The sequence below is a fragment of the Thalassophryne amazonica genome, chromosome 5 (genome assembly GCF_902500255.1).
Source record: "Thalassophryne amazonica chromosome 5, fThaAma1.1, whole genome shotgun sequence".
NCBI lineage: Eukaryota > Metazoa > Chordata > Actinopteri > Batrachoidiformes > Batrachoididae > Thalassophryne > Thalassophryne amazonica.
In genome coordinates, this window is record NC_047107.1 from 72,031,147 (window position 1) to 72,054,605 (window position 23,459).

A 23,459-nucleotide genomic window follows, 5' to 3' on the forward strand; every position below is an offset into this window, starting at 1 on the left:
TTAAGCGTGGACTCTGCATGTCTCCTTATGGATATTCCCACTACATTTGTTTGTCACTGAAGAAATAATCAAACCCAACTTAACCAGCTATGAAATGAGTCTAGCTCAAGGAGAACTTGTCAAGCTGCATTTTTTGTCCTTTTATATTTTGACCTGAACTGTTGAGCATTTGTTGCTAACCCACTTTTTCTGGTGGATTTGTACTTTAAATACAGTTTTTCATATATGTTGTTGCTTTGATTTCTTCTTTCAGAAATGTCTGCTCTCATATTATTGGAATTTTGATTGATTGATAGATTGAGGGGCAGCGTGGCAGCGCAAGCTGTTAGTGCGCTTGTTTCCTAGACTACCTGTCCCCAATATCCATGTACATCAAATCTGATATGGCGACTGCTTTCAAAAAGGAAGAAACAAAAGTAATTATTATGGATAGATCCTTTGGTGGAAAACAATGGAAGGCCTATAAGTTAAACTCAGAGCCTGACACGAAGTTTGGCTTGAAACCAGATCCTCTGTTACCCCTGCTGTAGCCACTCTTCCACCTCTCTTTCCAGCTTCCAAGCAGTCCATTGCAGCCTCCTGAAGGAATACACTTCATTGCTTTGGTATCAACCCTGCACCAGGCCATGAACCTACGACCAACACTGTCAAAGCCAAAAGAAAACAAATGTAGACTTGCCCTCTGACGAATTGTAGTTGAAATTCCACATCTTCTTTTTAAGAAAATCCTTCTTCATGCTACTTCAGCATGAGCCTGTATAACTGGTGATACAATGGATAAAAGTTGCACTATACCCAGTTTCTTCTGTCACGGCCACAACAGCCTATAAGTTCTTTAGATGTGTCTGGGTGTCTTGGTGGTTTCCTTCACTGGCCTCCTTCTAGTACTCCACTGTGTTTTTGAGAACTGCCTACTCCTGACAGATTTACCATGCAAGACCATGCTATCTGTACTTCTAAATGAAAGCTGTAAATTAAGTCCAAGACACATTCAGTGACTTGCAAATGTTCATGTATCTATCCTCTGAGTTATCTAAGCAAAACTGATTGGGGAGGCAGTGGAAATGAATGTCGGGAGCCCCTTCTGAATGGTAAGGATCACCTTATGCATGGCTGTGCCGCTCTTTGGGAGGGTGTTGCCTGCCCTTGCTCCAGTGGGTAGTCCCGGGTGTGGTGTTGGCCAAATCGCTTTATGGGGTTGTGGACTCTGTCTGATGTTGGGACTGGCTGGCTGTGTCCCATATCACATGCTCACATGGCTGCGTTGCTCCCATGTGTGGGGATGTTGGGTGCTCCTTTTTGTTTTGGAGACATTGGTCTGCGTGCAGTCACTGTGGTCACTTATTGCCCCCTGGTGGTGCAGGGTACTGGTCTAATCCATGTGCATGTCCTCTGTCACAGGGGTGGTGGTGCTCTATGGTGCTTGTTGTGCTTACAGGGCCTTGGGTGGCCGTGGGGCTGCGTCTAGGTTTGGGGTCTGTGTGGTTCTGATGCAACTCTTCACATTTATTTGTGTTATCACACATCTATTTGTCTTTCACATTATACATGTGGCTTTCCCACATACATATGCACACGTACGTTTGCAGTCAGTTACTCATAAAAGTACCAATTTCGATGATCACTCCTTTCATGCTGACCACTTCCTTTATTGAGTGTGGTCTGGTTTTGTTTTTCCTCTGTCTTCACTGTCCTTATTTGTGTCTTTGCTGTTATTACAGATACTCGCCTTGTTTCACGGACAGTGTTGTCATTGTCACTGTTAATTTAATGGTTTTTGTGTCTCACCCCTTTAATTTTTACAGGAAAATAAAAGGGGGCAACAAACTGCTGCTGCAATATAAAAAAAAAAACCTGTACATAGCAAAATCAACAGTGTTAAATTAACACTGACAGTGTCTATATAGACACTGAAAGTGTTAATTAAACACTGTCAGTGTTACATTTGCTGTGTATATATTCTTAATGGTATGATCTAGGTGTGACTCGTATGAGTGACATACACAGACAAGGGGTTAAAAAAAATCTGTTTCATAAATGTGATATTTTTTTTGTATTCATTTATTTTTGACTGCCTGTGTTTTGCAACCTTGGTCCTGTGTCTCGCTGTCCAAGACATGGCAACACAATTGTGTGCCATCCTTCTAACGTCTTATTTGATATATCAGTTTATTTATTCAGCTGTGCCAAGCCACTGAAAACATGCAGAGGCAAAGTGCTGACATGAACATATTACATAGTTTCACAGATCAGATCTCTATTTTGTGTGGACAAAGTGATTAGAGAACCTCTATGCAACAAAGACTTGATTGGGAATGTCTAACATCTGTGGTTGTCTGTTCAGCTGTCATCTGTAAATGTACCCAGCTCAGTGTGTGAAAGGTGCTGTGTCATAGATAATCAGCAGTCAGTCACATGTACAGTACATGTTTCAGATGGGCTGCTGTGTGGGTGCCTCACGCTCTCCATCACTCTCTTGAGGCAGCTGTCAGCTCAGTAAGTTGCAGCCACAGCAGGCAGGAGGACTGCAGGTTTAAGAGAAATGCCTTCACATAAAGTTCTTAGAGCAGTTGGGTGGCACGCTTCCTCAGATAAACACACTAAAATTTCCATGTTCAAAAATACCATATACCATATTAATCAAATTACCAGAAACCTTGTCTCTCATTAAAACTACATTTTCTTGTTTGAAGACTGATTTCCTTGAATTTGTCTTATTTGATTTGACTGTGAACTCTAACATGTTTTTTCTTCTTCTTTCTAAGAATAGGATTCAGCCGTTTTAAATAATGGAGGCAGCATTTGTTTGTCATTGTTTCACCACAGTCTTTTTAGAACTGTCCCTTAAGCCTGGTGTGTTATGTCAAATTAAGCCAGTTTGTCAAATATAAAATATGTGCAGACACAGTTTGGCTTCCTGTAAAGTTCAAGTTCACCCAAACTGAAAAGGCAGATAAGATTGTGACAGTACCATTCACAAACTGTGAGTTGTCTCCTGTACAACTTCAATGCCACAATGTCCCTCTTTATCTCATAATAATCACAGTGGTTTCTTAGTGGATGCCCAACTGTGGAAAAAAATCTGGTACTGTTTCACTAGCCACTTTGGACCAACAAAATGTCTGTACCGATACTGTAGTCATTCATACAGTTTAGTTCTACTATGTGTGCTCATGTTTTAAACTGTATTTCGGGGAATGAAAGGCTGTTAACTGGGGGTATTTGCATCATATGAACAGTTTTCTTTGAACTACAGTCTTCAACGTGATTCCATTTAAAAATGCTTCACTGATATGCATGGTTTGTACAGGTGAGCATCTGCATTTCTTTCTGGGCAGACATGTTGATGTTTATTTTGACCTCTGCCAAAGAATGAGTTTGTCTGGCTGGATAGTGAATTGTGATACTTAAGATTATGATTGTTTTTAGAGGAAGAACACATTATATTTAGGGCATTCTCTGGTGGTTAAGGAAGATTCAGGAGTCAATAACCTTGGCTGAGGAATGCACGCCAAAGAGTGTCAGTCCAACTTAAATTTGGAGAGAAATGGTCGAGCATTGTCAGACAGTTTGGAATGCACCCTACTGAATGTCAATTAAAAGTTTGGTTATTTATTTAAGTTAGAATTTGGAGCAAAGTGCTATACAAAAGTTATGCCTAGTGCATACCTATGTACCTCATGAAAAAGGCATTGGTTACAGTGAAGGGGGAGGTGGGGGGAGTCAAGCAAACCACACTCACAGTGGGGGTGGGGGGTGGGGGTGGCCATGGCCATGGCCATGGCCATGTCCTATGACCATGAATTTTAGGTTATTATCTAAAACTGCTGTAATTAGCCATGCTCCATCAGCTGTCCTAATTATTATTCTCCTTAGGTATTCTCCTCCCAGCTGCTTAAATCAATCAGGTGTATTCAGCCAACCAAGAACTGGCAAATGTCAAACCTATCAGGTTTTGTAGCACAGGGACTGATTTGAAAATGTGCAGGGCAGGTGACCAGTGATGTAAAAGCTTGGACTTAGTTTTTTTCACACATGTAAATTATGAAACTGATTCTTGTGTTACGTGTACCATGCATCCGGAAAGTATTTACGGTGCCTCACTTTTCCACATTTTATGTTACAGCCTCATTCTAAAATGGAGTAAATTCTCTTTTTTTTTTCTCTCAAAATTCTACTCACACAACCCCATAATGACAACATGAAAAAAGTTTTTAAATTTTGTCAAATTTATTAAAAATGTTAAACTAAGAAATTACATGTACACAAGTATTCACACCTTTTGCTCAGTACTTTGTTGATGCACCTTTGGCAGCAATTACATCCTCAAGTCTTCTTGAATATGATGTCATGAGCTTGGTGCACCTCTTTGAGCAATTTTGCACATTCCTCTTTGCAGGACCTCTCGAGCTTCATCAAGTTGGATGAGCCAGCCATTTTCAGATCTCTCCAGAGATGTTCAATTGGGTTCAGGTCTGGGCTCTGGCTGGGCCACTCAAGGACATTCACAGAGTTGTCCTGAAGCCACTCATTTGATATCCTGGCTGTGTGCTTAGGGTCATTGTTCCGCTGAAAGATGAACTGTCGCCCCAGTCTGAGGTCAAGAGCGCTCTGGAGTAGGTTTTCATCCAGGATGTCTCTGTACATTGCTGTATTCATCTTTCCCTCAATCCTGTCTAGTCTCCCAGTTCCTGCTGCTGAAAAACCCATCCCCACTGCATGATGCTGCCACCATCATGCTTCACTGTAGGGATGGTGCCTGGTTTCCTCCAAATATGACACCTGGCATTCAACCCAAAGAGTTCAATCTTTGTCTCATTAGACCAGAGAATTTTGTTTCTCATGGTCTGAGAGTCCTTCAGGTGCCTTTTGGCAAACTCCAGGTGGGCTGCCATGTGACTTTTATAAACAAGTGGCTTTCGTCTGGCCACTCTACCATACAGGCCTGATTGGTGTCTGTAGAGATGGTTACCCTTCTGGAATGTTCTTCTTCTTCCACAGAGGAATGCTGACAGAGTGACCATCGGATTCTTGGTCACCTCCCTGACTAAGGCCCTTGGCCTTCAATCACTCAGTTTAGACAGGTAGCCAGCTCTAGGAAGAGTCCTGGTGGATCCGAACTTCTTCCATTTACAGATGATGGAGAACACTGTGCTCACTGGGACATTCAAAGCAACAGAAGTGTTTCTGTACCCTTGTTCAGATTTGTGTCTCGAGTCAAATCCTGTCTTGGACATCTGCAGACAATTCCTTTGACTTCATGCTTGGTTTGTCACTGTCAACTGTTGGACCTTATATGTAGACAGGTGTGTGCCTTTCCAAACCATGTCCAGTCAACTGAATTTACCCCAGGTGGACTCAGATAAGCTGTAGAAACATCTCAAGGATGATCAGTGGAAACAGGATGCACCTGAACTCAATTTTGAGCTTCATGGCAAAGGCTGTGAATACTTGTGTCAACGTGAATTCTTAGTTTTTTTATTTTTAATAAATTTGCAAAAATCTAAAAAAGAAAAGTTCTTTCACGTTGTCATTTTTTTAGGTATTGTGTGTAGAAATCTGACAGGGAAAAAATAAATTTCATCCATTTTTGAATAAGGCTGAACATGACAAAATGTGGAGGAAGTGAAGTGCTGCGAATACTTTCTGGATGCACCGTAGTACTTTTTCCTCTTATAAACTTTAGGTTTACTCACAAATAGATGAAATGAAGAAAAAACTGTCCTGATGTTTACTTGGTACTTGATAGATGAATGTCTTCTATAGTTGTGGCCTCTTTTTAAGTATGTTAGAATTGTGCCTGCTCCCGTCACTTTCTACTGTCTTTCCTTAATGTACGGTGTACAGCCGACACCCTGTTTTCAGTGCGATGATTGTGTGAAAGCTTGATTGTAAAAATGAACTTTATTTGTCTGTAACCTGATTATGTTTGCTGTATCGGGTAGTTGTGGCATCTCAGGCGCCTGCTGTGCAGTTTGGACAGTATTATAGAGGTCCCACAGGATGGGGAGAATGAAGGATAGTGGTCAATGGTTTTTTTGTTTGTTTTTTATCAGAAGATCACAAGACAAGTCAGTCCATTTTAAGGACTGACTTGTCCTATTAGTCCTTTCAGGTTTCTAGAGAGGTCAAATGAGACATGGATTTTGTGCTTTGTAGATAAGTGATTTGCATCCTTCAGGGTTTTATTGTTGTACCATATTCCTTCATTATTTGATGAACAGTGTTTAAACTCTGAGGAGTACCAGACCTCTGCTGGAGTAATAAATCAACTTTTGCTTCTTCAGCTAACTTAGGAAGGTAGTTTTTTTTTAGTTTCCTTTATCTGGTCATCCAAATCCATAATATTAAAGAAGAGATGAAAGAAAAATGTATCTCACAATATTAATAAAAGTAAAGCAAGCAGTATTAGAAAAATGTTTGAGGATGAACTGAATTATCTCTAAAAATTACACAGTTTACATTTCTACTGATCATCTCTTTGAAATGTTTTACAGTGTTTTGAGATCATGCATCGACAGTCCAGCTTCTGGAATAGTTATTTTTTTCTGATTTTAAACACCTAACTTCCTCATCTGTGTCTCCTTCCAGATATCAGAGAACTTCTACTGTGATCTGAACTCTGAGCAATTAAAATACTTCCTAAAACCTCACACTCCGCATGTTGATCACTCCACCCTCGTCAGATCTGCCATCTTCTCAATCACCTACCCTTCTCCAGATATCTATCTGGTCATTAAGGTAAAAAAAAAAAAAAGTACATTATCTTTGACCTTGCAGGAATTGGTTTCTTGGCTTTTATGCACTTACGCTCGCTAATCTGATGCTAGTATGCCTTCTCAGTGAGAGCAACATGGACATTACTGATTCATGGACACATGTTTCATGCCTGTGCCAAAGCAGAGTATACATTTGAATAATTTGCTGCTTCATAATTTGTGTTTCAGATTGACAAGGTTCTTCAACAAGGAGAGATCAGCGATTGTGCAGATCCATACATCACTTTGAGGGAATGTGATTCTGCCAAGGTGATGTCAGATTAGTGTTTTGTCCAAATTATAACAACATAACTTTTGCTTTTTGTCTTCTTTGTTTGAATGAGTAATGCAGTTAATACTTTAAATCCAGACTAAAGATGTTTCGTTTGAGCATGAGCAATTTGATGTTTGTGAATCCCCCAACCACCAAACACTTAATTCTTCTTTTTGTGCTTCAGAATAAGGACAAGCTGGAGAAGCTGCGAAGCCAGGCAGAGGCATTCTGTCACAGGCTTGGACGCTATCGCATGCCCTTTGCCTGGGCAACTGTTAATGTTATGGAAGTCATCTCCACTGCCACTATAGACCGTGATGCCACAGATTCAGACAGCTTGAAAGGAGGTGCATGAAGTTGAATTCTCTGTGTTCACTTCTGCTCAAGATGGACTTTGTTTATGTTTCTCTGCAAATGCACTTCAATATTAATGCACATCCCCGGCTGAAACACAAGGTGGCAGTCTGTGGAGATTCTCAGTCATCCAGGTCATGGTATTCTTCTAGGTTGAGTCGGGTCAGCTGAACTTGTTTATATCCTTAAAGACATTTTTCTCTTCATCCAGAAAAGCTTCATCTGTTCACATAAAATTTTATCGGTTGTGATGAAGACTGAAACATCTTCATGGAGCTTGACTCAACCTACTTGAATAGATGACACTGTAATTTTCTGTTGGAATTAATGCAACAACAGTAAATGCCAGATACAGGCAGAAATGAACGGTGATCAAATGGTCCAATTAAGTGAGACTCATGTAGAGCATTTCCTGGGAAATATATGTGACTTACCCTGCAGAGACTGAGATGATGAATGTGACTGAATGTTGTGTTTGTATCACAGTGGCTGCCAGCATATAACACTTAGCAGTTATGGCCAACACAACCTTCTTGCTGTGAAGTAGTGGTGGGCACGGCTAGCCAAAAAGTTAGCTTTGATAACCACTAATCCGCTAACTGAAAATTTAGCTTTTATAATGCTAAATCGATAAACTCTTAAAAAATTAGCAGAAGTTACAGCTAACCGCTAACTTTCAGTATTGACTTGACACACTCAGTGTCTTTTAGCACCGCAGAGGCTTCTGAGTAAATTCAGTGCAGCACTTGTGTTTTTAAACACCCAGATATCTCACTTACCTTTCATGGTGGCAGTGTAGATCAAACGCAAGGCACTTTTCATGGTGTCATTTATATACAGACTAATTCCACACAGTTTCATCAAAACATTAACAGCAACTCTGTCATTTTTACAAAGTGAAAATATCACACTTTTAAAGTAATGAAGAAGAAAGAATAAGGAAGGTTTGAGCGTTAAACCAACACAAGCGTCAAAAGGCATTATGGGAAATCAGACTTATTTTATCACCCCCCCCCCCTCCAAAATGCATGGAACACTGCCATCTACTGGATGGGAGTGTGAAATGCGGCTAACATGCTGAGTCACACTTCAGAATTTTCATTTTGCAGATGCTTTTTTTTGTTTGTTTGTTTTTACAAATAGAAAAAATTATGTATTTAACAAATACACATCTGTTTGTGAAAACCAACACACAAGTTACAAATCGGAAATTTGTGTTTCTGGATCACAAAACACGTGTGCAAATCAAGGACTATTTGTAGATCACTTTCTGTGCATTTGCAGGTATTGATGAGACAAATTTAACTCCGTAAATAAGTGTCTTTTCATTTAAAAAAGTAGAGGTTTGCATGTACTGCATGTTGCATGTTTTTGCTGTCTTTTAAAGCAGACACACTGTCGATCATAATGCATTGCAGCAATGCATTATGGGAGTTTGGGGTTTCTTTGTTTTTTTTAATTATTATTATTGTAGTACATGTTAATTTAGGAGTGTGGTTAGTGTTATAGAGTTGTTGTGTTTTATAGTTCAAGGAATGTAGTTAGTTTGGTGAAGAGTTATGTTGTGACCATGACTGAAAATGAAGTTGCCTCTTCTGCCATTGTCTGAGCTGCTGTATGTTGAAAGTAAATTAGTTTTTTTTTTTTTTTTTTTTTCAGCCGCACCAGCAGCTGGCCCGCCTCCTTCTCCTGGTGGAGGGCTGACTTCCTTATGGTTTTACAAATGTTTTTGACCATTCAGTCTTACTCACTATGCCAGCAAAGAAATGTTAATGGACTGAAAGTTAGCAGAACTATATTTGTCAGAAGCTAATTAATCCGCTGATGGTTTTCAAAATTCGCTGAAAAGATAATTCACTAATGAAAAAGTTAGCTTCGCTAATCAGCGGTTAGCAGATTAGCGGAATTGTGCCCACCACTGCTCTGAAGGTTAGGTCTAGTCTGAGAGCATACAATGGTGACACTGCATACACCACACTATGGAACAATCTTGGACTTTGGATGGCAACCACCATCCACCAAGCTCTGGAGGAGTTTGGAAATGTAATAAACTGACAGACAAGCTAGTTTCAAGATACATGCAACTTCCACCACAACTACTCCTAATTTCTATCATGCATGTACTTAATCCATGCCAGACGTCCAGACATACATTACTGTGCAAATGTTTTAGGCACATGCACTGCATCATAAAAGCATTAACAATTATGAAAATCTGATAAATATTGATAAATAAATGAAATGTACATTCGAAAATTAAGTTTCGGAATGGATTAAATGAAGAAATTAAATGTTCTACAAATGCTTATAAATTCAAATGTATAAGGACAAGATTATGAGAGAATATAGGAAATTAGAAGAAAAATGAATGTAACTGCTGAAATGTAAGACATTCATGTTACTGATAATGACGTTTACCCGATGCTTGGAGTTGGACTTCAGGGAAAAATGGACTTTTTAATTTTGTTTTAAAGAGCAGAGAATACAAGATTTATCTTCTTTTTGTTCATGAAAATGCTTATGTAACAAGGCAATGACTGAATCAAGTAACATGAACAAAGAAAGTGAATTTAATCTTGAATGATAATCATTATGAAAATTGGGTTCTACTTGCGTGTGAATTTTCGGTATGTAAGTTGAACCAGAGTATAAGTCGCAGGACCTGAAAATACGACTTAAAATATGAGTAATTGTGTTTTACAATCATTTTAATATTGCAGAATCATTTGGAACTGTGTTTGTGTGATAGTGTACTGGCCAGTACACTTACAAAGAAATCATAGAATTAAAAAATATAGCTCACATATTCACTTTTGTCAGAACAGATTTTGTGTTGACATGCAATAAAAAAGGAGATGGGGAGAGGGGCATCAAACGCTACTTTTATTATAACTGTGAAATGCCTAAAACCTTTGCACAGTACCGTATCCAGCAGGTGGCAGACAAGTCTGTGGGATTACATAGGCAAAAAAAGTTGCTTTTGGGATCAATGTGGTACATCAAATCAGCTTATCCGCCGTACCTCGTATATGCGCTTTTAATTTGACGAGTTACAAGATGATGGCATTTATTGGTTTTGAGTTATTATAACAGTTGGGGGCAGCATGGTAGCTTACGAGTAAGCACTGTTGCCTCACAGCGAGAAGGTCATGGGATCAATTCTTGCCTGTGGCCTTTGTGTGGAGTTTGCATGTTCTCCCTGTGTTTGCGTGGGTTTCCTCTGGGTGCTCCGGTTTCCTCCCACATCCAAAGACATGCGTGTTAAGTGGATTGGAATCTTGAAATTGTCCGTAGGTGTGGGTGTGACTGTGTTTGCTTGTCTGTTTGTGGCCCTGCGACAGACTGGCGTCCTGTCCTGGGTGTACGTCGCCTCGCGCTCTGTGACTGCTGGGATAGGCTCCAGCCCCCCGCGACTCTCAATTGGACTAAGCGGTTGAGGATGTGTGTGTGTGTATAACGGTTGGGAGAGGATGGACTCCTTCACAGCATCTTACAGGGTATCTAGATTTTACCAAGCATAGGAATATTACTCTGTGGGGAGTTATACCATACTGCCTGTTAATGAAGGGTTAAACATGAAGTGACGCAAGTTCACTAAGCAGTAGTTCAGATGTGGCTCAGACAAAAGTTGCATTACAGTGTTAGAATAGTCATGATTCAGACATTCTTGCTGCTGCAGATAGGTTGTTGCTTTTCATAGGTAGGGATGGGTCCAGTTTTCTGCCTTGATGGTTGTTTCCATCCAGGAGCAGGGGTGGTTCTGTAGTTTGGTGGATGTGGCAGTGGTGTAATATTAAACACCTTGATATTAACGGGGACCTTTACCAGTCACTTGACTTTTCTGAGGAAACGTCCCTTCTCCTATGCAATTCCAGATGTTTATGAGAGGTGTTGTCCTGTGCACATAGATGCATTTTCTAGAGGTGCAGCAGTTAGTGGGAGTGTTTTCAGGCTCCATGGCAGCTGATTCAGCGACAAACATCCTCCTCATAATTCATTTGCAGTTGCCTTTTCATACATGTTGTGTTCCTGTATGCTTTGTTTGTATGTAATTCAACCTTTGCCCTTTGCATGTGTCTACTAGGTAAATCCAGCAGCATTGATAGGCGAACACAGCTTCCCAGGAGAAACTCTGAACGTTATAGTACAATTGATGATCAGCTGTGTAACATTTCTGCCTTTAAACCTGCCACCATCACCATCAGTACCATCTTCAAACAGGTTGGAATATCACAAAAAACAAGGTTATGGTTACATGATGAGCTTGTTTCATTTTTTTTTTTTTTTTTTTGCCTGATATGTCGTGTGTGTGTGTGTGTGTGTGTGTGTGTGTGTGTGTGTGTGTGTGTGTGTGTGTGTGTGTGTGTGTGTGTGTGTGTGTGTGTGTGTGTGTGTGTGTGTGTGTGTGTGTATCAGGAGGGAGATCGTTTGAGTGATGAGGATTTGCTGAAATTCTTGGCAGAGATCAAAAAATCCTCCACTCCTCAGAGGAGAGTCAAAACCATATCAGGTTATCTGCCATCACATCCCATTTTAATTTGACGTGATGACACATAAAGTGTTTGTAGGCCATTGATGTGAAAGTTTGATTTGTTCCATCTGATGCAGGTGCCATAAAATTGGACATGTCACCAATCCAGGACATGCCACAAGGCTGTTTGTCCCCTGAGCTCATCCCTCTCATACCTGTAGCTGAGAAGAACATTCGGCCAGTCAAAGAGGTTCTAGAGTTCCCCTCCAGTGAGGTGTATGTACCTCACAATATCTACAGGTGAGTGGGAAGACATCATTTGTTACATGCCATGCATAACTGAGAATACTCGTAAAAGTGGTTTGATTTTGAGAAGTATCTCTGTCTGTCTGTATACTTGTCCTTTTGTTTTATCTTCTCAATCTTGTGATGGGTCTTGTTCCATATTTCCTCCTTCAGTTTTGTGGCCACAGTTACCTTTTTCTCCGTGTGTGGTTAGACCTGTTGAAGGTCTAGGTCCTTAGGTCAATTTGGTGTTTTGGGGATGTGCATGAAGGGGAATGTACTCTCCATAAAAGTAATACAGCTCCAAGCAAACTCCTGTGTAGTACTGTAACTGTGGCATAACTCGAGTCCACTAGCGTTCTGGATGTGAACAAAGTTGAAATTCTGTCACCAAACTGATGATTGATACATTAAATATATATGCATAACTCACCTTATTTGTTTAATCAGTTTTTAACAGAATTAACCAAATATCAAGAATCTCATATTATGGTATCATTCAATCACAAAGAATTATTTTTGCATGAATCTTGTCAGTCATGTGAGGAGCAAGTGTTGCACTTTCACTGTTATTGTTTTATCCTGAGCTGATGAAAAGGAGAAATGAGGTTTTTTTTTGTTGTTATTGTTTTTTTTGTTTTTTTTTTTTATTGTTCTCATGACAATGTTTAAGAAATATGGAAATACCATGTTGTGGGGACTTTCACCTGATCAGTTTTTTTGTTTTGTTTTTAAAGGAATTTTAAGGGAAGACGACTATGCAAAATAAGGCATAAACAAGTTTCTTTTTCCCCAGCAGTTACTTTTTCACACAAGCCAGCGGCAACACGAAGCGTCACGCAGTGGTGATCACTCCGAGTACGAAAGTCTCTGTGACTGTGCTTATTTTTAGGTCTTTCATCCACGCTACCTGTGAGCCTGTCTAGTGTCACACACTAAGTAGGATAAACTGATGCATATTTCTACCTAATGAGGGGATCTGAAATAGTTGTGTTGAAATGAAGCACTGGTAAATTTATGTTTGAAGAAGCCTTTTTCAAGGTAATTACATACTGTCATTTCTCTGAACATTTGTTCACTGGAATTTGCGGTATTTCTTTGTATTCCAGGTTTCAGGGCAGATTACAGTGTTGGATTAAAACCACAGAAGGTCACAGTAAAATTACTAGTCACCAAGGCTTTGCCATGACTTTATTGTTGTTTATCACAACATAATATTGCTACACAGATGGCGCCATCTAGTGTTATCTACAGGAACTGTCACATTTGACTTAACCATATTTTTAGTGTAACATATAAACAACTTTCCTTTGCCTCCCCCAATTTGTGTGTGTGTGTGTGTGTGTGTGTGTGTGTGTGTGTGTGTGTGTGTGTGTGTGTGTGTGTGTGTGTGTGTGTGTGTGTGTGTGTGTGTGTGTGTGTGTGTGTGTGTAGGAACCTGATCTATGTCTATCCTCAGAGACTGAACTTCGTCAACCGGCTGACATCAGCAAGGAACATCACCATCAAAATCCAGTTCATGAGCAGTGAAAACCCCAGCTCTTCACTGCCTGTGAGCACTGCTGTTTTAAAACCTGTTTTCTGAAAGGGCTGAATGTTTTTTTTTTTTTTTTTTTTTCTTCCAATCATCATCCATACTCAGGTTGATGTGACAGAACGCATATCAAGACATTAAATATCTTATTATTGCACCTTGAGTTTGTTTTCCTGTTCTGCTTTCTCTGGTCATCTTTAATTCACCCATAGATTTATTTTGTGCATTTTCTTTTTACACTTCCTTCCTTTCTCAGGTCATTTTTGGAAAATCCAGTGGCCCTGAGTTTGTGCAGGAGGTGTATACTCCTATTACCTACCATAACAAGCAAGTACACATTGCTGTGTTACATAAAACATTATTCAGGTTTTGTGATGGATTGTTTTTATCATGTGGACAGACTATGTAAGTCGGTTTTGTGTCCGTGTCTCCACGTTCATCCTTTCATTCTTCTGCCAACCCTCCTTCTTGTCACAGGTCTCCGGACTTCTATGAAGAAGTGAAGGTGGCCCTTCCCGCCCGTCTAACGGAGCAGCATCACATTCTGTTCACTTTTTACCACATCAGCTGTCAGCAGAAACAGAATCAGAGCAGCAGCTGTGAGACGCTCATTGGGTATTCTGTAAGATCCTGTTGTTTTCACTTAGCTCTAAATACGGACATGTGTTACAGAACAAAATGTGATGTAACTAAGAATTATAGATCTGGATTTTTGAAAAAGAAGTTGCACAAATTTGATCCCTGTACTTGCACACAATCTGGGGTGCCAGAGAGTAATCCCGGTGTGATGTTGTTGTAAACTGTGCACAGCTGTGTGCAAAGAAAATTTTGAAATGTTCAAAATCTCTGGCACGCATTAATTTTGTGAACTACACGTGAACATTGCGCAATCTATTCAAAAACACTTGTGTGTGTCACTGCGTCACCGTAGTGCATCACGGTGCAGCTCATCTGAACGATTATGATGAGATGTTAAATCTATAATAAACATAATTTTGCAGATACTCATGAGAAGGAATGAAAATGCAACTGTCTTCCCAAGCCATTACAATATAAATATTATAAATAATTACCTTTGAGAGGATTCCAAATGCATTCTCCACATCATGAAGCGCATGATAAAAGCTGCAGCTGTAGAAAATTCCTCTGTGGTTCCGGGAGTGAATTGAGGTGCATCACAGTGCAGCTCATCTGAACGATTATGACGTTTCATCAGAAAGAGCAAATGATTCATCGCTATGAAATAATTATTTTATATAACACAGCATCCAGCGGCACAAAGTGCAGCATCCAGCGGAACGAAGCGGGTTGCATTGGCATGACGAATTGTGCGGATTAAATGCATGCAACTGTCAAGGTGGCTTTAGTTTATGCCTTTTCCCACATTCCAAAAATCTCTGCATGACAAAATAACTCCTTTAGTATTTTGTAACCCCTTTATCTGGATCACCTTGTCAGGCTTTATGTTTAACCAAGATTAGTGAAAATTGTTTAAGAAATAACTCTATCTTGCGTGTTTTAATTTCATTTATTTGTTTTTGTAGAGCATGTGAAATAGTTATGCACTGCCATATCTACATGGGATTACATCTTAGCATGTAATTTCAATTTCAAGATGACTTGGTGCTTTTACAGTAACTGGAGTGTTAATTTGGTCACAGTTTTGTGAAAATTGATGCATTACTATTTCAGTGATCCTATAATCAATCCAACAAACACATGTAGATTAAACCAATATCTGGCAAAGAACCAATTCTGACAAGAGATGAGCGCTGTACCTGCACATTATTGAAGTGTTTTTTTTTATTATTATTATCATGTTTAACTGAATACATATTCTAATGTTAAAATGCACAAAGCTAATATACTTGTTTGTTTCCCCTCTAATACAGTGGCTGCCCATATTAAGTAATGACAGACTGCAGACTGGTCAGTTCTGTCTGCCCATAGTTTTAGATCGACTACCTGTCAACTACTCCTTGCATACACCTGAGGTATACTGGAAATGTTAGTTTTAGTATTTATATATTTTAACTGCAAATACTGTATACAGTAGTGTTCAGAATAATAGAAGTGCCATGTGACTAAAAAGATTAATCTAGGCTTTGAGTATATTTCTTATTGTTACATGGGAAACAAGGTACCAGTAGATCACAAATCCAACAAGACCAAGCATTCATGATATGCACACTCTTAAGGCTATGAAATTGGGCTATTAGTAAAAAAAAAAAAGTAGAAAAGGGGGTGTTCACAATAATAGTAGCATCTGCTGTTGACGCTACAAACTCAAAACTATTATGTTCAAACTGCTTTTTTAGCAATCCTGTGAATCACTGAACTAGTATTTAGTTGTATAACCACAGTTTTTCATGATTTCTTCACATCTGCGAGGCATTAATTTTGTTGGTTTGGAACCAAGATTTTGCTGGTTTACTAGTGTACTTGGGGTCATTGTCTTGTTGAAACACCCATTTCAAGGGCATGTCCTCTTCAGCATAAGGCAACATGACCTCTTCAAGTATTTTGACATATCCAGACTGATCCATGATACCTGGTATGCGATATATAGGAGAAACATGCCCATATCATGATGCTTGCACCACCATGCTTCACCACCATGCTTCACTGTGAACTGTGGCTTGAATTCAGAGTTTGGGGGTCATCTCACAAACTGTCTGTGGCCCTTGGACCCTAAAAAGAACAATTTTACTCTCATCAGTCCACAAAATATTCCTCCATTTCTCTTTAGGCCAGTTGATGTGTTCTTTGGCAAATTGTAACCTCTTCTGCACATGTCTTTTATTTAACAGAGGGACTTTGCGGGGGATTCTTGCAAATAAATTAGCTTCACACAGGCGTCTTCTAACTGTCACAGCACTTACAGGTAACTCCAGACTGTCTTTGATCATCTTGGAGTGATCAGTGGGTGAGCCTTTGCCATTCTGGTTATTCTTCTATCCATTTTGATGGTTGTTTTCCGTTTTCCTCCATGTGTGTCTGTTTTTTTTTTGGTTTGTTTTTTTTTTTTTTGTCCATTTTAAAGCATTGGAGATCATTGTAGATGAGCAGCCTATAATTTTTTGCACCTGCATATAATTTTTCCCCTCTCCAATCAACTTTTTAATCAAACTACGCTGTTCTTCTGAACAATATCTTGAACGTCCCATTTTCCTCAGGCTGTCAAAGAGAAAAGCATGTTCAACAGGTGCTGGCTTCATCCTTAAATAGGGGACATCTGATTCACACCTGTTTGTTCCACAAAATTGATGAACTCACTGACTGAATGCCACACTACTATTATTGTGAACACCCCTTTTTCTACTTTTTTTTTTTTTTTACTAATAGCCCAATTTCATAGCCTTAAGAGTGTGCATATCATGAATGCTTGGTCTTGTTGGATTTTGAGAATCTACTGAATCTACTGGTACCTTGTTTCCCATGTAACAATAAGAAATATACTCAAAACCTGGATTAATCTTTTTAGTCACATAGCGCTATTATTCTGAACACTACTGTATATATGATTAACTCTCTTACCTAAGAGTGTTGATCACCCACATACAGTAACATTTCCTTTGTCTCCCTCTCTCTCCCATGTAGAAAGTTCCTCCACAGGTTCCTCCAGTCAAGTGGATGGAGAATCACAAGGGACTCTTCAACCTCGAGATTCAAGCTGTGTCGTCTGTGCACACACAGGTCAGAAATGGTTTTTGCACAAAACCTCAACATGCAGACTCATTCCTAACGCTCTCATCACGCAGTGACACGTTGTTTACACACACACACACACACACAGACAGACAGAAACAAATTTCCACTCTTCTTTAAGCCCTGGTCACACGGTACTAACAAAGGACACCAAAGCCAAAACGAAACAAGATATCTGGACTTACGTTGACTTTCGGAGACATCGTTTAACCGTTGTCCAGCTTCGTTTCTGTAGCGGGCGCTTTGTCAAAATTTTCAAATTGTTGAAAAATGCGAACGAATCCTGACGACAACCTCAATTCATCCATATTCCATTTTGCTTTCTTTCTTGACGGTTCCTCATAGTTTGTGTAGTTCCCGTATTGTCTGCGTTCCGTTTGATTGTCATCTAACTTCGTCCAACCTCCAGCCTCGCTCTCGCTCGCTCTCGCTCTCTCCATGTCTCTGGCTGTGATGTGCATGCACACATTGTCAAGACATCACAGCTGCAGGTGGCTGTGGACAGCAGACTCATTGCAGAAATGATCACATGCTGGCGCTTCATTTTGATTGTTTTAGATCGTCAAGGTCGCTGTTCGCTTCATTTTTCTTTTATTAGTTTCGGTTTCGTTTTGGTCTTCTATACGCTCTGTACTTGCAGGCTTTTCGGTGATGTGAGAGGTCCAGGCTCATTTGTCCACTTTTTCTTGACAATTTGTGACTTTGGGACTTTATTTCTTCGTTCAGCAATCAATCAATCAATCAATTTTTTTTTTATATAGCGCCAAATCACAACAAACAGTTGCCCCAAGGCGCTTTATATTGTAAGGCAAGGCCATACAATAATTATGTAAAACCCCAACGGTCAAAACGACCCCCTGTGAGCAAGCACTTGGCTACAGTGGGAAGGAAAAACTCCCTTTTAACAGGAAGAAACCTCCAGCAGAACCAGGCTCAGGGAGGGGCAGTCTTCTGCTGGGACTGATTGGGGCTGAGGGAGAGAACCAGGAAAAAGACATGCTGTGGAGGGGAGCAGAGATCGATCACTAATGATTAAATGCAGAGTGGTGCATACAGAGCAAAAAGAGAAAGAAACAGTGCATCATGGGAACCCCCCAGCAGTCTACGTCTATAGCAGCATAACTAAGGGATGGTTCAGCGTCACCTGATCCAGCCCTAACTATAAGCTTTAGCAAAAAGGAAAGTTTTAAGCCTAATCTTAAAAGTAGAGAGGGTGTCTGTCTCCCTGATCTGAATTGGGAGCTGGTTCCAGAGGAGAGGAGCCTGAAAGCTGAAGGCTCTGCCTCCCATTCTACTCTTACAAACCCTAGGAACTACAAGTAAGCCTGCAGTCTGAGAGCGAAGCGCTCTATTGGGGTGATATGGTACTACGAGGTCCCTAAGATAAGATGGGACCTGATTATTCAAAACCTTATAAGTAAGAAGGAGAATTTTAAATTCTATTCTAGAATTAATAGGAAGCCAATGAAGAGAGGCCAATATGGGTGAGATATGCTCTCTCCTTCTAGTCCCCGTTAGTACTCTAGCTGCAGCATTTTTAATTAACTGAAGGCTTTTTAGGGAACTTTTAGGACAACCTGATAATAATGAATTACAATAGTCCAGCCTAGAGGAAATAAATGCATGAATTAGTTTTTCAGCATCACTCTGAGACAAGACCTTTCTAATTTTAGAGATATTGCGTAAATGCAAAAAAGCAGTCCTACATATTTGTTTAATATGCGCTTTGAATGACATATCCTGATCAAAAATGACTCCAAGATTTCTCACAGTATTACTAGAGGTCAGGGTAATGCCATCCAGAGTAAGGATCTGGTTAGACACTATGTGTCTAAGATTTGTGGGGCCAAGTACAATAACTTCAGTTTTATCTGAGTTTAAAAGCAGGAAATTAGAGGTCATCCATGTCTTTGTCTGTAAGACAATCCTGCAGTTTAGCTAATTGGTGTGTGTCCTCTGGCTTCATGGATAGATAACGCTGGGTATCATCTGCGTAACAATGAAAATTTAAGCAATACCGTCTAATAATACTGCCTAAGGGAAGCATGTATAAAGTGAATAAAATTGGTCCTAGCACAGAACCTTGTGGAACTCCATAATTAACTTTAGTCTGTGAAGAAGATTCCCCATTTACATGAACAAATTGTAATCTATTAGACAAATATGATTCAAACCACCGCAGCGCAGTGCCTTTAATACCTATGGCATGCTCCAATCTCTGTAATAAAATTTTATGGTCAACAGTATCAAAAGCAGCACTGAGGTCTAACAGAACAAGCACAGAGATGAGTCCACTGTCCGAGGCCATAAGAAGATCATTTGTAACCTTCACTAATGCTGTTTCTGTACTATGATGAATTCTAAAACCTGACTGAAACTCTTCAAATGGACCATTCCTCTGCAGATGATCAGTTAGCTGTTTTACAATTACCCTTTCAAGAATTTTTGAGAGAAAAGGAAGGTTGGAGATTGGCCTATAATTAGCTAAGATAGCTGGGTCAAGTGATGGCTTTTTAAGTAATGGTTTAATTACTGCCACCTTAAAAGCCTGTGGTACATAGCCAACTAACAAAGATAGATTGATCATATTTAAGATCGAAGCATTAAATAATGGTAGGGCTTCCTTGAGCAGCCTGGTAGGAATGGGGTCTAATAGACATGTTGATGGTTTGGATGAAGTAACTAATGAAAATAACTTAGACAGAACAATCGGAGAGAAAGAGTCTAACCAAATACCGGCATCACTGAAAGCAGCCAAAGATAACGATACGTCTTTGGGATGGTTATGAGTAATTTTTTCTCTAATAGTTAAAATTTTGCTAGCAAAGAAAGTCATGAAGTCATTACTAATTAAAGTTAATGGAATACTCAGCTCAATGAGCTCTGACTCTTTGTCAGCCTGGCTACAGTGCTAAAAGAAACCTGGGGTAGTTACAGCGCTTTCTGAAAGACTTCTAGTGTAATGAAACTTATTCCCCACTGCTGGGTAGTCCATCAGAGTAAATGTAAATGTTATTAAGAAATGATCAGACAGAAGGGAGTTTTCAGGGAATACTGTTAAGTCTTCTATTTCCATACCATAAGTCAGAACAAGATCTAAGATATGATTAAAGTTGTGGGTGGACTCATTTACATTTTGAGCAAAGCCAATAGAGTCTAATAATAGATTAAATGCAGTGTTGAGGCTGTCATTCTCAGCATCTGTGTGGATGTTAAAATCGCCCACTATAATGATCTTATCTGAGCTAAGCACTAAGTCAGACAAAAGGTCTGAAAATTCACAGAGAAACTCACAGTAACGACCAGGTGGACGATAGATAATAACAAATAAAACTGGTTTTTGGGACTTCCAATTTGGATGGACAAGACTAAGAGTCAAGCTTTCAAATGAATTAAAGCTCTGTCTGGGTTTTTGATTAATTAATAAGCTGGAATGGAAGATTGCTGCTAATCCTCCGCCTCGGCCCATGCTACGAGCATTCTGACAGTTAGTGTGACTCGGGGGTGTTGACTCATTTAAACTAACATTCATCCTGCTGTAACCAGGTTTCTGTAAGGCAGAATAAATCAATATGTTGATCAATTATTATATCATTTACCAACAGGGACTTAGAAGAGAGAGACCTAATGTTTAATAGACCACATTTAACTGTTTTAGTCTGTGGTGCAGTTGAAGGTGCCATATTATTTTTTCTTTTTGAATTTTTATGCTTAAATAGATTTTTGCTGGTTATTGGTGGTCTGGGAGCAGACACTGTCTCTACGGGGATGGGGTAATGAGGGGATGGCAGGGGGAGAGAAGCTGCAGAGAGGTGTGTAAGACTACAACTCTGCTTCCTGGTCCCAACCCTGGATAGTCACGGTTTGGAGGATTTAAGAAAATTGGCCAGATTTCTAGAAATGAGAGCTGCTCCATCCAAAGTGGGATGGATGCCGTCTCTCCTAACAAGACCAGGTTTTCCCCAGAAGCTTTGCCAATTATCTATGAAGCCTACCTCATTTTTTGGACACCACTCAGACAGACAGCAATTCAAGGAGAACATGCGGCTAAACATGTCACTCCCGGTCCGATTGGGGAGGGGCCCAGAGAAAACTACAGAGTCCGACATTGTTTTTGCAAAGTTACACACCGATTCAATGTTAATTTTAGTGACCTCCGATTGGCGTAACCGGGTGTCATTACTGCCGACGTGAATTACAATCTTACCAAATTTACGCTTAGCCTTAGCCAGCAGTTTCAAATTTCCTTCAATGTCGCCTGCTCTGGCCCCCGGAAGACAATTGACTATGGTTGCTGGTGTCGCTAACTTCACATTTCTCAAAACAGAGTCGCCAATAACCAGAGTTTGATCCTCGGCGGGTGTGTCGTCGAGTGGGGAAAAATGGTTAGAAATGTGAATGGGTTGGCGGTGTACACGGGGCTTCTGTTTAGGGCTACGCTTCCTCCTCAGTCACCCAGTCGGCCTGCTTTCCCGGCTGCTCGGGATCTGCCAGAGGGGAACTAACGGCGGCTAAGCTACGTTGGTCCGCACCGACTACAGGGGCCTGGCTAGCTGTAGAATTTTCCACGGTGCGGAGCCGAGTCTCCAATTCGCCCAGCCTGGCCTCCAAAGCTATGAATAAGCTACACTTATTACAAGTACCGTTACTGCTAAAGGAGGCCGAGGAATAACTAAACATTTCACACCCAGAGCAGAAAAGTGCGGGAGAGACAAGAGAAGCCGCCATGCTAAATCGGCTAAGAGCTAGTAGCTGCGCTAAGCTAGCAGATTCCTAAAAACACGCAAAGTGAATAATGTGTAAATAATTTAGAGGTGATTCAGCAGAAGGAGTGCTTTAGTTAAGGCACGTAAAGATTACACTGGGAAACAAATCGTTATCTAGATAACTAGATCAATCTAACTGCGCAGATTAAACAGCTAACAGATACAGGAAAACACCGCTGTGCTCCGGAACAGGAAGTGATACAATACCGCAGTGAGAGCCAACCACCAGTAGAGGCAAGCAAGAGCAAGCAAAAAGCAAACGCGGTGTGACTGGGCCTTTACCAGGCGATCCACAGTGTATCAGTACTCTTCTTTGCATCTGTTTAATTGCTCTTCTTTCTCTTTCTGCTTCTGTTTCTGCATCTTTATTTTAAATCACCTCTCTTCTGCATCAGGACAACCATCTGGAGCGTTTCTTCACTCTCTGCCATGCCCTAGGGGGTGGAGCTGCATTCCCGCTACGGGTCAGGGATGAGAAAATTCCAGAGAACAAACTCGAACATGAGCTAAAGCTCAGCATCATCTCACTGTCCTCCTCCAGTTTGGAGCCCCTGGTCCTCTTTCTTCACCTGGTGCTGGATAAACTTTTCACCCTCATCATGCAGCCGATGGTCATTGCTGGCCAGACCGGTGAGGAGATAGAGTGATTCATCAAACTGAATGAAGTCACTGTTGCTTCAGTGATGCAGCATCTTCTAATGTATGTTTTGGGCAGGTTGTAATTTGAACATGAAAATATTCCATTTAGGTTAAGATGAATGGTTAAATCTGTTTGTTCTGTATCCAAAGTATTACAATTTTTCAACCATTTTAACTTATTCTTTACCCTTTTATGATCTAAAAAACAGTTGCTAGGAAAATGTATGAGTCTTTGATATTTTGGCTTTAAAAATCAAAATTATCAACATGGTCCTTGAAATGTAATCGGGCCTATAGTGATAAGGGATAGGAAGTATTTCACAGTCAAAATCATATATTGTTGACTCTATTAATGTAACATGGTTCAGCTGTATTTATTTATTTGTGTGTGTGCTGGCATCTTGTCCTACAGCCAATCTTGCACAAATAGCCTTCGAGTCAGTGGTGTCTATTGTCAACAGTCTCCATAACAGTCAGGAATTGACCAGAGACCAGCAGGGCAGGAACAGCCTCTTGGCGAGCTACCTTTACTGGGTTTTCCGTTTGCCTGACCCTCCTCAAGACAATTCAGGTAGAAATCACAGATTGTATTATTGTCATTGTTGTGCCTTTGGGCAAACATTTGTTTGTAGTCAAAGTGAAACTGTTATTCAGAAATACCTTGAATATG

General features: G+C 40.2%; 1 protein-coding gene across 3 annotated transcripts in view; it reads left to right on the plus strand.

Moving 5' to 3' along the window:
• dock8 (dedicator of cytokinesis 8) overlaps positions 1 to 23,459 on the plus strand; it is a 187,996-nt gene that overhangs the window by 72,405 nt on the left and 92,132 nt on the right. For all 3 annotated transcript variants that reach the window (XM_034170521.1, XM_034170523.1, XM_034170524.1), the window contains exons 9-21: positions 6,592 to 6,741; positions 6,948 to 7,028; positions 7,217 to 7,379; positions 11,471 to 11,607; positions 11,803 to 11,896; positions 11,995 to 12,157; positions 13,577 to 13,694; positions 13,933 to 14,003; positions 14,154 to 14,298; positions 15,569 to 15,670; positions 17,277 to 17,372; positions 22,546 to 22,780; positions 23,202 to 23,360. In XM_034170521.1, the coding sequence (XP_034026412.1) occupies positions 6,592 to 6,741; positions 6,948 to 7,028; positions 7,217 to 7,379; positions 11,471 to 11,607; positions 11,803 to 11,896; positions 11,995 to 12,157; positions 13,577 to 13,694; positions 13,933 to 14,003; positions 14,154 to 14,298; positions 15,569 to 15,670; positions 17,277 to 17,372; positions 22,546 to 22,780; positions 23,202 to 23,360 (1,714 nt within the window). The remainder of the gene's footprint in view (positions 1 to 6,591; positions 6,742 to 6,947; positions 7,029 to 7,216; positions 7,380 to 11,470; positions 11,608 to 11,802; positions 11,897 to 11,994; positions 12,158 to 13,576; positions 13,695 to 13,932; positions 14,004 to 14,153; positions 14,299 to 15,568; positions 15,671 to 17,276; positions 17,373 to 22,545; positions 22,781 to 23,201; positions 23,361 to 23,459) is intronic.